This window comes from Apis mellifera, linkage group LG5, assembly GCF_003254395.2.
Source record: "Apis mellifera strain DH4 linkage group LG5, Amel_HAv3.1, whole genome shotgun sequence".
NCBI lineage: Eukaryota > Metazoa > Arthropoda > Insecta > Hymenoptera > Apidae > Apis > Apis mellifera.
In genome coordinates this window covers 5,327,520-5,341,385 of record NC_037642.1, presented here as the reverse complement: position 1 = coordinate 5,341,385, position 13,866 = coordinate 5,327,520, and the positions used below count along the sequence as shown (strand labels likewise).

General features: G+C 30.7%; 1 protein-coding gene across 3 annotated transcripts in view; it reads left to right on the top strand.

Moving 5' to 3' along the window:
• LOC413527 (neuromedin-U receptor 1-like) overlaps window positions 1-13,866 on the top strand; it is a 30,469-nt gene that overhangs the window by 10,698 nt on the left and 5,905 nt on the right. For 2 of the 3 annotated variants that reach the window (XM_016912054.2, XM_016912051.2), the window contains one exon: window positions 2,810-4,965. In XM_016912054.2, coding sequence (XP_016767543.2) covers window positions 4,385-4,965 — 581 coding nt within the window. In that variant the 5' untranslated portion in view covers window positions 2,810-4,384. 3 annotated transcript variants of the gene reach the window in all.

Below are 13,866 nucleotides of genomic sequence, written 5' to 3'. Positions count from 1 at the left end.
AACATTTTTTTTTTTAATTTACATCAGAAAAATCTAATCTACTGGTAAATTAAAAAATAAACCATTGTGTTAAGTTTAAAATATACACAGTGTTACACAGTGTCGAAAAGAAAAATATATTACTCACCATTTGTAGAATAATTTCATAAGATCCGGTATTCAGCATAAAGATTATTAAATCCGTTATCGCTTTATAGATATTGAAAAGTGCACAAAAACCAATAAAAAAGACGAAGAAAATTTAAAGCGATCACACCAATGATGACATTGTACTATACATCCTAAAAATATATTAGTTAATTGGGAATTCTTGAGGTAATTTCAAGCAATATTTTCCTTTATAAAAAAATATTTTCCTTTTTTCGTTACGTTATAGTTTTATTAACGAGAGTTATTAATAAACAGTGGTCAATCAAGAAATGCGTAGACTAATCAAGCCATGACGATAGCGTTGATTACGCTAACAAAGTACAAACAAATCCAAACATGTTGAAGAAAATCTGTTGACAAATATTTTTTTATCAAATTATATCGAATTATTACAATATTTTATTACAATTACCCTTTCTCTTTATCATCCTCTTCTTTTTCTCCTTCTTTATCAATTCTTTCTTTTCATATAATCTTTATCATTATTTTCCTATTCCTCTTCTCCAAATATATACTAATTTATCGTTAATTTGTTAGAAATATTTTATATCTTTTTGTTTCTACATCACAATTGTTATTATTATTCATTGAATTATTGAATAAATTCGATTTTTTCGATTTTGTTGTTTTCTGTTAATAAAATTCGTTAACAAAAACCGTAGCGAAAATTTCTACAAAGGAAAATGTTGCTTGAAATTATCTCAAGAATCTCGAGTTGAACGCTGTTCCCATTTTTAGCATACTTTGTATAAAATAGGAAACGAAAACATGATGTCAATTACTGTGTATGATACGAACTTATATTATTCAGAAAATATAAATAAAATATTATGTATAATAATACTAATTTTAAATACTTTCATATGATAAGTTGAAAGTGTCATTATACTTTAAGTATTATTATACTTAAACAATTTTCATATATAATACATTATTGGATATAAATTCTGCTTTAAATTTTAAACAAATAACAGAAGTTGGTGAATTTTTAATTTACGCTGCAATGCCAATAAAATTGATAACGTTATAAAGTTACATTAAGGAATACTTAGTTAACATAATGTCGGAGAACTTGCTAAAGATCTTGTTAAGAGAGAGTTAATCAAGAATCAATTAAGTCACGAAACAATGAAGGGGTAATCTATCGAAGACTAAGGAAGCTTGCATAGAGAATTAATAAAATGAACGTTGTACACGCGTTGAAAGTTTGCAAAAGCAAGTTAATGCGTTTACATTTTAGTTATTTGTGGAAAAAATAAATAATAGTGATCTTTTTCTTTCTCTCTTTTTTTTTTTTTTTGGAAATCATTTCATTAGATGAATTTATTAAATTTATTTTAAAAATATATAATACGAAAGGTAAATTTATTTGATGTGAAATTAATTTTCATTTTAAATTAATAATCTAATATAAAATATATTTTAAATACAAATGCAGAAATATATGTAAATTTGAAATATAAATGGAATTTCATAAGATAAAAATAAATATCATGAACTTATCGAATATATATTTTATGGGTAATTTAATTAAGAATAAATAAATTTACCCTATTTTTATATTTCCTTCGTTTGAAAGCTTTAAAATTGGAATATTTTTAGGAAATTGTTCATAAATAATTTTAATTTTGGGGGGAATAAAATAAAAAAAAAAAAAGATGAATCGAATCTAATGACATTTTAACTTTTATCATGAAAAATTCATCATTGCATCTTTTTTTTTTTCTTTATTTGCTCGTAAAACTCTTTCCTTCTGATTAAATTCATCGTTTTGAACTTGGATTACTTTTCCAATTTCAAAAGTTTTTTTCAATCATGAAAACTTTCATCCGATTCCTTCCAATTTTATTCCAGTTTATTATTCGTATGCTGTATAATATTTTGAAATCTTTTAAGGATATTAATTAAATAAATTCGACGTTAATTAATCCCAAATAATGCAACATTATCTGTATCTGTATCTTTTTACCTCTCTCGTGTATATTTTCCAATTTTATCGATGAAATACGTTGCATTTTTAACGCGACACTGAAATTTTCCGTACGTTGCCTGTATAAACCTGTTTATGTATGAATCTCTTCATAAGCTTTTATCATCTGCAAATTTATCACAACATTTAGAGAAGGAAGATAGATAAAAAAAAAATGTAGAGATACAAAGATATCATTGTTGTTGCTAGTTAATAAAATAACTCGTGCTTGGAAAACATTATTAATGCAGGATGTGCATTATCGTTTCCACCCTGTTTCTTGCTTATATTTCGTTACGAAAATATGACTTGAATTCTTTTCTCTTATCATATGTACCACCAGTTTTTCCCATTCGGTTTAAAACCAAATTATTTTAAAATTTAAAGTTGAGATTTATTTATATATTTATATCTGGCCGGATCTTCTCCTCTAAAAATAATAATAAAATAAATTAAACGAATTAAAATTAAATACAATACTTTACATATATACATCACATACATTTCTTCGTGTCTTGGTATCCTTTTCTTTCATTTTTATAAAATTTATTGAATAATGAAAACCTCTGTTATCGAGATATTAAACTTTCATATAGATTTCAGTTATCATCACAATCCTTCTCCCAAGCAGAAAAATCACCAGCATCTCTCCCTCTATGCGATTGATCGAACGCAAACAATCTTTTCCAGGTCCACTGCTGCCTGTGAGGGAGTGCAAGGAATTTTGAAGAAAACTCGAAAGAGCGGAGAATCGGTACTTACGTCTCTCCTCGAGGACGAAATTCTATAAATTCTCCCGTTTCAACGGGAGGAGAATATATAGAATCTGTATCGAGGTAGAAAAGAAGATGATTTGGAAGAAATCGCGCGAGGAAGAGACACGTCCATCGTAGATGGAATCGATCTCTCCCCTCCCCGAAACGTCGTTCCATATAGAAGCTTCAATCCGTCAAGATCCATGGATCCGTGTCCCGTGGGATTATCCCTCGTGGAAGGACGGCCATTGAAATCGTAAATGGTAGCAAGGGGTTAAGAAAAAAAGCAGCCACGGCGCGTGAAGATTCCAAGATTATAAAATATATATATATATATATTTTTGGTTGGGGGAGAGAGGAGAAAATCGAGCGAGAAGATACGAAGGAATGACCTTCTGAATCGTAGGCAGGATAAGAGGATAAAAAGTAAATCCCTGGTGGAACTTTTTAAGAGAGAGGGCCATATTTCCAAGAAGAGGGTTGAAAGTGATCTTCTCAGAACAATGTTTCAAGTGTATGTTTGAAATGGAAGTAATGGTCGATGAATCGATCCGTACGTGTAACGAATCTGGAAAAAGAGACTGAGGGAAATATATATATATATATATATATTATCGTCGAACAAATTACCTGGAGAAGTGAATTTCTAAATTACGCGAGATTTCGCAAGATGGTAATGGCTCTCGGGGATTTAACAAGATTAACGGAGGAATGTAGGTGAAGGGAGAAAAACGTGGCGAACGATCTTGAAATAACTCGCATTTCATCCCCATTGAACGAAGGGAGGAAAGTTTCAATAGTCGATTTGATTCGAATGGAATGTGAAACAGCGTCGATTGGTGGCCGTTTCTCGCTCCCTGAGAAACGAAAAGTTGGAAAAGCGAAGCGAGATGTAATGATAAAAGATGACAGAGATGGAAGGATCTTGGGCTACGTGACTCGCATCTCCGTCCGAGTGCATCTCCGATGGATCGTAAATTGGATACGTTCCCGTGTAAATTTCTCGCGTGCGGAGTACGATGAATAACGATGCCTGAACGGAGTGATTCGTCACGAAAACATCGTAAACCACACCCTTAACGAGGATAATAAAAGCGTTAGATCGTAGAATCGCGAGGGTGATAGAGAATTTTTTTTTCATCCGCTCGATGAGGCCAGTGTCGAGAACATCGGGCAGATAGTTACCGTTGCGTTCCATCCATCGTGATTTAGAAGAGTACTTGCAGAGACCGATCATCATCATCATCATCTTGTTTGTTAAATGAATCTCCCTCAGTGCGATGCCGTTCATTTATTTTTCTTTAAATAACGAAAGCAACGCGTCAATTTATCCCTCCTAATCTTTAACCATGGTCAACATGGTCGAAGATCAACACACTCGTTCTAATATTCACACCCTCGAAGAGTAAGAGTAATCAGGGGAGGAAGGAATGGATAGAAGGATAGAAGAGAAATAGGGAAGGAGAAAGGTATCGAATCCAGCAAGGATGCGGCGTTCCCCCGAGATGCGATGCCTCGCCACGTACATTACGAGGACACCCGCCGCTTGAACGCAACCCTTCTTCACCTGAGCCATCTGATTCGCCGTATATCAACCATGAATCGTTTGAACACCAGCATATGGAACAGCTTGAACATCACGGACGAGGATATCGATTACGTGAACAAGTTCATGGATAATCTATCGATCTCGTGCAACGAAAATTGCGAGCAACAGATCGATTGTTACTGCAACGGGACCGTTCGGGATCTGGCGATCGAGTACAAGAATTATCACGGTTACGTTGCGTTGATGGTGTGTTTGTTCGGCACGTTGGCCAACATGCTGAACATAGTCGTGTTGACGAGGAAAGACATGGTGGCAACCCCCATAAACCGAATTCTCACCGGTCTCGCGACCGCCGACATGCTCGTCATGCTTGAATACATACCGTTCGCTATTTACATGTACATCGTTCTACCAAAGAGGCAGATATTTCCTTACGGGTGGGCGGTGTTCGTCCTCTTCCACATGCATTTCACACAATTGCTCCATACCATCAGCATCGCCATCACGCTCACCCTCGCCGTTTGGAGGTACATCGCTATTAGGTGAGTAGTAGAATTCCGCCACCGTGATACGCTTTATTGGAAGCTGCCACGAATTTCGAAATTACGCGATCGCGCTGATCGATCTTCCGATTTCGATCAGACGATGCATTTAAGCTCCGGTTACTTTGTTCCATTCGATGTTGCAGAATTCAATGGCGTTCCGATACGAGATTCAACGAATTTGGTATTCGCAGGACATCTATAATTTCACTTTCTTTGTCCACGGTGTTGTGAATTGGCTAATTAATTCAATTAATCAATTCACTCCCTTTGAACCCGCTTTTAATCGATCGTTCGTCACAATTATCTCGTACATCTGATAAATATATTTCAATGAAAAATTAAGGGTTGGATTGTAAGCAAGATGATATGGGATAATAATTCTGCTTTTCAATTTTCTTAAACGTCTTCGTGATCGATTGAACTTTAATTACTTTAATCACGGAGCGATTTGGGCTGCGATTTTCCTTTCGAGCTTCGAAGAGGAATTTTGTATCTGGAAAAGATAAAAATTTTAGAATGGAAAGAATTTACAATTACAATTTATCGCGTGAAAAAATTTTTTGACAACATTGAGAAAATGTGTGTAACAAAAAAAGGAAAAGGGAAGACAAAATTCGGATACATTGAGTGGAAATATCGTAAACGAAATATCGGTTTTCGATACGCTGAATTTTTGCATTTCAACATCGCGATTCTACATTTTTTTTTTTTTATTATCGTAGTAAAATAAGTGAAATTAAAGTTTATTTAATCCAATTATGTTTCATCGCAAGTTAAGGTTGTAAGATTCTTCGTTGAAATTATAAAAATTCAGGCAATTTTCTCTCCTCGACTCGATTTAATATCTAAGATTTATTTCTATCTAATTTTCACGAATTTATGGGATATTTTGTATCAAGTTTCCTACCATTTGCGAGCCACCTGTATCAAATTACATAAATCCACCAGTTCCACGACTTAAAATAATCCTGACGACACCCTCGAGATCGAAATCTCTCTCTTTTATTAGCCTGTAAAAAAACTTTTTTTTTTTAGACAAAATCACCACTTTGGAGACACTTTTATTATTATTCATTCTATATTCAACGAACTCTCGAAATATTTTCATATATTCGTGAATGTTAAGCAATTGTTCAAAGTTAATAAATATTTAGCCAATAATAAATTTCGAGGTGGTCGAGTTCTGCAGTTAATTACTACGGTTAATCAATTTTATAGGGCGTGTTTCATTACAGAGGACACTGCTTCACTTGCAGTTCCGGCTAATTTTCGAGTTTTTCCTTTTTTTTTTTTTTGGGAGCAAGTAAGTTTAATATCGTCCACTTTGTCCACTTTTCTCTTTCAAAATTCAAATTTGAACGAGTTAATTACTCCGTCCCCGTAATTAAGATCGGAATGTTGAAAAATAAGCTTGATTATTCTTCGTTTCTTGAAAAAGATTATTCGAAAAAAAATGACGTAGGTGGATTTAACTCCAGTTCAAAATTCGTTCGAGGATAATTGAAATATCTCTCTATCGAGGAAGAGAGAGAATAATCGAAAATCCAATTAGGTTAGCGGAGAAAATGAATGAAATTTAGTTTGTACACCTAAATAAGTGACAATTTGATCGTTATTAAATGTAACATTACGCGTTACTAATTGATACTCCGTGTGTATACCAACTATTCATTAAGCAGAAACTGAATATATTGGGTGGAACCGTACGTTTCGCGTACGTTTAATTACACAATGTTATAATTGTAACGTACACACGCGTCTAATGCTCAAGATTGTACACAATGCCGACTCGATGATCAAATATAAAAGTTTACTTATTGCAGCGCAAAGTAACTTGCACTGACGCTGCGTTTACATTGCAACATCGATCCGTTTGATCGGTAAACAGCAAAATGATTGTTCGAAATAATTCTAAAATAAAAGGAGGGATATATTAATTATAATAAAATGTTACGATTACCGTTCGATAAATAAAATAAATCACGCTAGGAATATTTGAATTCCAGGTGTTGAAACAATTGACTAAATTGTGAGCGTATGTATAGGTTTATCCTATATTTGTGCCACGTGGTTTCCACAAAAGTGGATTATCAACTTCTGAGAATGCTAATTGGTAGTTATAATCAAGCACGCTCTCATCCGCGCGAAGTAGTCGGATATTTCACCTGAAAAGAAAATTAAATTATTTCAGGGAACAATTCTGTTTAATATAGTTTCACGTCTTTTTTTAAAAAACACGATTTAACATAATTTCTTTTTTTCAACAATGGTTATCTCTTTTAAATCGTAATGTATTAAACTTTAAAATGTATCACGTTATATTGTTTATAATTATATTTCAATTTTTATGTAATATCGAATTTTAAGAAGACTATAATGGATCTATAAAAATAGGTAATCTATATTGAAGACACGGCTATAATAAACTTTTATTTTTTTTTCAGTAGAAAAATTTTCATTGTACTCGGTTATCGTTCGACTTCAGACGAGATTCAATCATACGCCCCAATTCGTTTATCAAAATAAAACAATTTGCGAGAATTTTTTTATATTCGAAAATATACTAGTTTGAGATTGAACGACACTATTTCGTTTATGTTAGATAACTTTTCCTTGTAGAAAGAATAAAAAAGGGAAAATGAAGAACGAAATGAAATTAATAAAATGATATTTTCATTTATAGATTGATAGTATGATATTATAAATGATGAATTTAAGATGACCAAAGTCAGGATAAATAGTGGAATGAGATGATCGTGATTAAATTTTAAATGTTTAATTTTATATACATTGTGACTTTTTTTTTTCAAATTATTATTGTATAATAAAAAAGAGAAATCTCTTATAATTGCAAAATATTATTGAAGAAAACAAGGTAATTTAATTTAATACGAGCAAATTTACATAACGTTATTCTAAATATTCGAATATTGATAGAATATTGTCAGATATCATATCTTGCATTAATTAATTTTTTACTTTTACATTTAATACAGAATAAAATCCTACGCAGAATCATATAAAATATTTCATGTTCAATTTCTATAAAATATTTAATATACGAGCAATAAATTGTTCTTTATATTCTCCTGTACTTACTCACTAATAACGAATAGAGGAATAATGATCTGTTAAGCGAATTATTCATTTTTATTGCACAAATATTTTTATTCTACGTAGAAATCCATCACATATGTTGTCTGTTACAAATTGAATCAACCTTCTGTTTGTTTGTACGCGTATTCCCATGAAATCACGATTCACATCATAAATTCGATTGAAAATCTGTCAATCTCGTTCATTTTTCTCGTGATAATTTCACGAAACGATGATCAACCCTCGAAGCACGTTCGATCGTTAAACAGAATGTTATTTTTCCAGATTATCATACATTTTGTCGAATGAAAATGCAAAGAAGTTGAAAGTACGTTCATTATCGTTTGCTATCACGAATAAAATTCTTTACGTGATTTTTTTCATCTATAAAATATTAAGATATACACGTGTGCAATTTAAGAATAAGAAATATTTAAAAAGAATATATATATAGCAAGATTATTTTTGATAATAAATCACACGTACTACAATTGACTTATCAACTGCCACTCAAAAAGAATGAGATCTCTCATCCCTTACGATACACACGAAAAGTTTAAAGGGAAGGATTCTTAAAGGAAATTAGTAAAAATTGAAAAGTTAACTCCGTCGATAAGTGATCGACTGAACTCGCTTTGGCGGCTTGCATCATTTTGAATTTAAACTACAAAATCAGGCTATGTAAATTTGTCGAAGTGGGAAAAGTTTTACCTGTAATGCTTGGACAAGTATTGGTTTGAAAGTTAGAGACAACGTCAAACTAATAAAACAAGTTGGCGCGATTGCAACTTTGATGCATACCTGTTTCACATCTAATAAAACATTAAAGTTTCTCGAATAAATGAAACGAATGGTAAAATTATATTTTACTATTATTAATGAAGGGGGTCGGGTTTAACGGTGCAAGTTTTACTTGCAAGTTTACGATAGAAACTCTGGAAACATTAAATGCAGCATGAATAAACGAGTACACGTTTAAAGGAAGAAAATAAAACTAAGAGAAGGAACCGAGGAATAGTCATTAAGGAAAAAATGTAACCAGTTTTTCAAAAGTTGAACAAATATACGATGCGTTCACGGGAAATATAACACATTTGTGAGACAATTTCCTATTACTACATCCTATCTTCCTTATAACAATGTTACGAATTTAATACAACTTTTGTCAAATAACAAATTGCGTGGATATTACTTTGGAGAGCTTGCTTCAAAATAGACAGAGAGAGCATTAAAAACGCTCCTCGAAAATCCTTGGAAAAAACTATTTAAATCAAACTTTTTCCCTTCAATTCAAAATAAAATTTAATAGATCTTATATAAAGATAAAATATTTTGTTCCATTTATAATTTTTTCATAAATTTTACTTAAATATATTATATTTTTATATTTCAGCTTCGTTAATTAATCTTTCGTCATACGTTACATTGAATCAGAGATTGTTTAACATTTGAGATTTCGAATATGAAAATTATTTCGCATAAATTTATGTCACAGGTAACATTTATCTGTCACGAAATTATAAATTATTCAATTCGGTGGTGGAAAAATTAAATTGCATAGAAAATGTGAAGAAATATATATATATATATACATATACACATTTGATCAAGAATCATAAAAACTTTTTACAAAAAGAAGAGGAATACATCTTTTAATAAAATTATTTTTCTAATTACAACTCGTATATTCGTGATACTAACATATCCATTCTACAGTTTTAATTTTAATTCATTTTACATAGAATATACAAACAATATATATAATAGAAATCTATTTAATTCTATCCTCTAGCTATAATCTTCCATCGAATTAATAACATATTCGCATTAACATCAGAGAATTTCACGAAACATTTCCTCTAAAATCATAATAATGTCTCAAGTCTATAATAAATTTATTATTGCTTGATGAATTATTTATTTATTTTGTAATTAAAAAAATATAATCATATAAATAAAAACTCACGTATAATTCGGACAATTAGATGCAATTATATATAATTCCATTTATATAAATCAATCTCCACTGCACTATTTCTGCTTCGATCTTTCGATCCTAGCTCTTTCGAAAGAAACGACCAATCATTAAACATCCCATTTCGAGTCGCCATTAAATCTTAATCCGTTGAATAGTGGCTGTAAAAAAATCGAACGCACTTGTGCACAATTGAAACGTATCGATTATTCAATAAGAGTTTCCACCACGATGGGGGAAAAAATAACCGTGCATTAAGTTAAATTCAGTTGTAACTGAAATTCAGTAGTTCGTGAAAATACACGTATTTGTATTTTCACGAAGCCTTGATACAGGGATACGCTTGGGGGATGTACGTTTAACGCGATGTCGTAATTATATATATATATATATATATATATATATATATATATATATATATTTTCCTAAGCTGCGAGAGAGAGTTAAATGGTGCGAATTTAGATATTCAAAAACACGGCAATTTAATCTAAATAGAATGTAAATTATCGTGTTATTGTATCGACTGTGATACAATTTCGCAAATTAAAATTATTATAGACATATTGGTGACACGAATATTATTATTGATTAAAGATCAATCGTATCAATTATAAGTTAAGCTTAAGAAAAACCGATGTTTAATTTATTAATGGTTATTAATGGTCGTTTGTTATGCAAATCCTTCCGATATATCGTGCACGTGATTAGATTATACGGTAACCTCGTGGAAAATGTTATCATTAGCGAGATTAGAATGTTTGGAATATACACATACGTACATTCAAGAAACCGTATAAATATTTCTAAAAATGAAACATAATTCGTGGTTATTTATATCCACTTATCATTAATGAGATTAAAATGTTTGGAATGTATAATACGTAAGAAATGGATAGATATTTCTAGAGAGCCAAGTAGTTAATAATTTATCGATATGCAATTTCGGTCTAGGTTTCTTTCTTTTTTTCAAAAAAAAATTAAAAAAGTTTTTGGATTTTGCTTTCGACCCGAGTCGAAAAAATTGACGTATAATTCACTTTCCAACTTCTGTTCAGAATGAAAAAAAAAAAAGGTAACCCTGCTCGGATCCTTGCCACGTCCAATAGGAATACCTTCGACAATTTTTTCATTTTTTCCTTTTTTCCCTCCACATTCGAAATTTCGCACGCGTAATACCCACTCCGACGCGCGATTGTGTAACTTCCTTCCTAACTCTGGTCAGATTTTTATGAAAATATATATTTTTTAATTGCAATTTTTTTTAATACACGTACTGTTGAAAACACGATTACGTGTTCGAATTCAACAATAAAGTTTGATAAACTACGAATAATTCACGATTTATCTGAATATACTTCGTTTTAAAATTATATTATACGTCGTTAGTGAATGGCAACAAAAGAATTATAGATCCGTTTCTGAAAGTTAATAAAAAAATGAGAAATAAAAATATTTTAATAAACATTGAACGATCCTTGATTCAATTCCATCATCATTTTCGCATATTATATTATTACATCTAATAAAAATGTGTGTTTGCGCGTTAAAAAAAATTGATTATTTTTTTAACTTGCCATTATTGGGGAACAATTTTACACGAGAAATGGACCAAATGATCGCAACGATCATAATGAAAGGAAATGCAGCCAACGCAATTCCAAGAAGATTGTTACATAAATCCCTGCTGTAAGCGTATTTTCTTTCACGAAACGTGAATTCTTCGCAATTTTACGGTCAACTTGACCATCTGCTTGCGCAAATAAGGCATTTGCATAATATTCCGCAAAGAAGAGGATCGTATTCCATTTTCATTCCTTGGACCATAATGGAAAAAAAGATTTGAAAAAAGTTTCACATAATTCGTCTATTTTCTACAAAAAAAAAAAAATAATCAAAATGCTGCTGACGAAAAAACGAGTGCATACGAGTAAAATATCAAATTTTCAAAACTAGTTCTCTCCCTTTAGAAAAGTTTCCTCTTACTAAAAATTCTTCTGCATAAGCACGATGCCAGATGTTTCAAATATTGAATCAGATGCGTGGAGAAGAAATTGTGTAATCAGAATCAGAAAAAAAAAAAAAAAAAAGAAATCTCTCGAACGTTCGCATTACAGTATGTGTGTCACGCGAAAAATTAATGAAAAAAAACATCGATGAAAAATGGTTGCAAAATCACGGCAGAAAAGATAAGAGGAGATATAACGAGAAACGAATATCGTTCTAGCATTTTAACTCTAGGGAGGAGAATTCCGGAAGCTGTGTCTTCTGCTTTTATCTTAACTTGTGATCGTTGACATCCTGTCCCTGCGGGAATCCAGTGAGAAGAGGAAACATTGAAAAAGAGGACACGGAAAGCGCACTTTCTTGCATCTCTTTCTGGAAAAGAAGTTTGAATAAGATAAATTTCGCATCGTGCTAGGATTATTTTAAACGATAAAGAGGGATGGGAATGAGAGAGAAATGGGGAGAATAGGATCGATATATTTTCACTTTCGTGAAGTGAAAATTGTTAAATCAAGATAAAATGGATTTATCCACATAAGATTTCGATTGATTAGAATGTGAATTTATTTCAAGCCACGTTTGTTAAATACTATGATAAAATTTGTGAATTTGTATGAAAATTTTAAAGAAGACACATCCGTCTTTTTATATCTGACCATTTTACGGAAACATTTGATTTCTCGGTGATAAGTGTGATCAACGATCCTTTTTATTTGTATATTTAATTATATCGTTTTGCCTGGCTGGCATTATTGGGAATAAATTAAATTTTACATGATTTTAATATAACGAAAAACCAATTATTTTCACGTAAAAAAAAAAAGGAAAAAAGAAAAGAAAAAAGATCGATACGTTTACTATTAATATTTATAATAAATATCACGAAATTAAAAATTACCTTTTTTAAATTTAAATTTGAATCATTTTTGTATTCATACTTATAAATTAAATACATTGGTTTCTTTTTTTCATATCATACATTTAATTTGTAATTTATATTCTGTACAGTGATATGATATAATTAATCTTCGTGACATAATATTTATTATTCGATGTTAAGGAGATAAATTTTTAATTATAATCCAATTAATAAACGATAATGTTATAATGATTTCGATATGTTCTTTTGAACAAAATTGAAACGAATGATTTTTTTTTTTTTTTTTTTAGAACAAGTGTACTTTTAATAACAAAGAAAATGTAACAATCGATGGTACATACATAGTCAAATGGCTGAAACGTGAAACAAAAAACAAGACTTGATTTGCAGAATTTTTTCTGTTTTTTTTTTTTATTACTACAGATCGCACATCGATTTCTTTTTACAATATTTTTACAATATTTTATGCGATCTTCGTTTCTTTTATTCGAATTTCTTTTTTTTTCTCGATATTTAAAGTTTTTACGATTTAATTTTTTAATTTTTAACATCTACGTATTCCTCAAACGTGCAAATATTTGAGATGATAAATTAAGTAATATCGTGCTGTTATTTACTTAGCTATAGGAGAAGTAGTAGTAAAAATTAGATAAAATTCCAACTCCGCTGTCCAAACATTTTTTCCTTAATTTAAAATATCTTTATTATTATTTGTTCGAATTTATATATTTTATATAAATCGATGAACTATGTCAATATAAAAATCCATACTTATTCCACGCGCGTGGAAAATAAATTTTATAGTCAAACATATACCGATATGAAAGAAACTGAACTGTTTTCATCCTGGATGAATCGAGCCAAACTGTTTATATTGTTCCAATAAATATTGGAAAAGTTTAATTATCAATTCATCGTATCAAGAAAAATGATATCAAGAAAA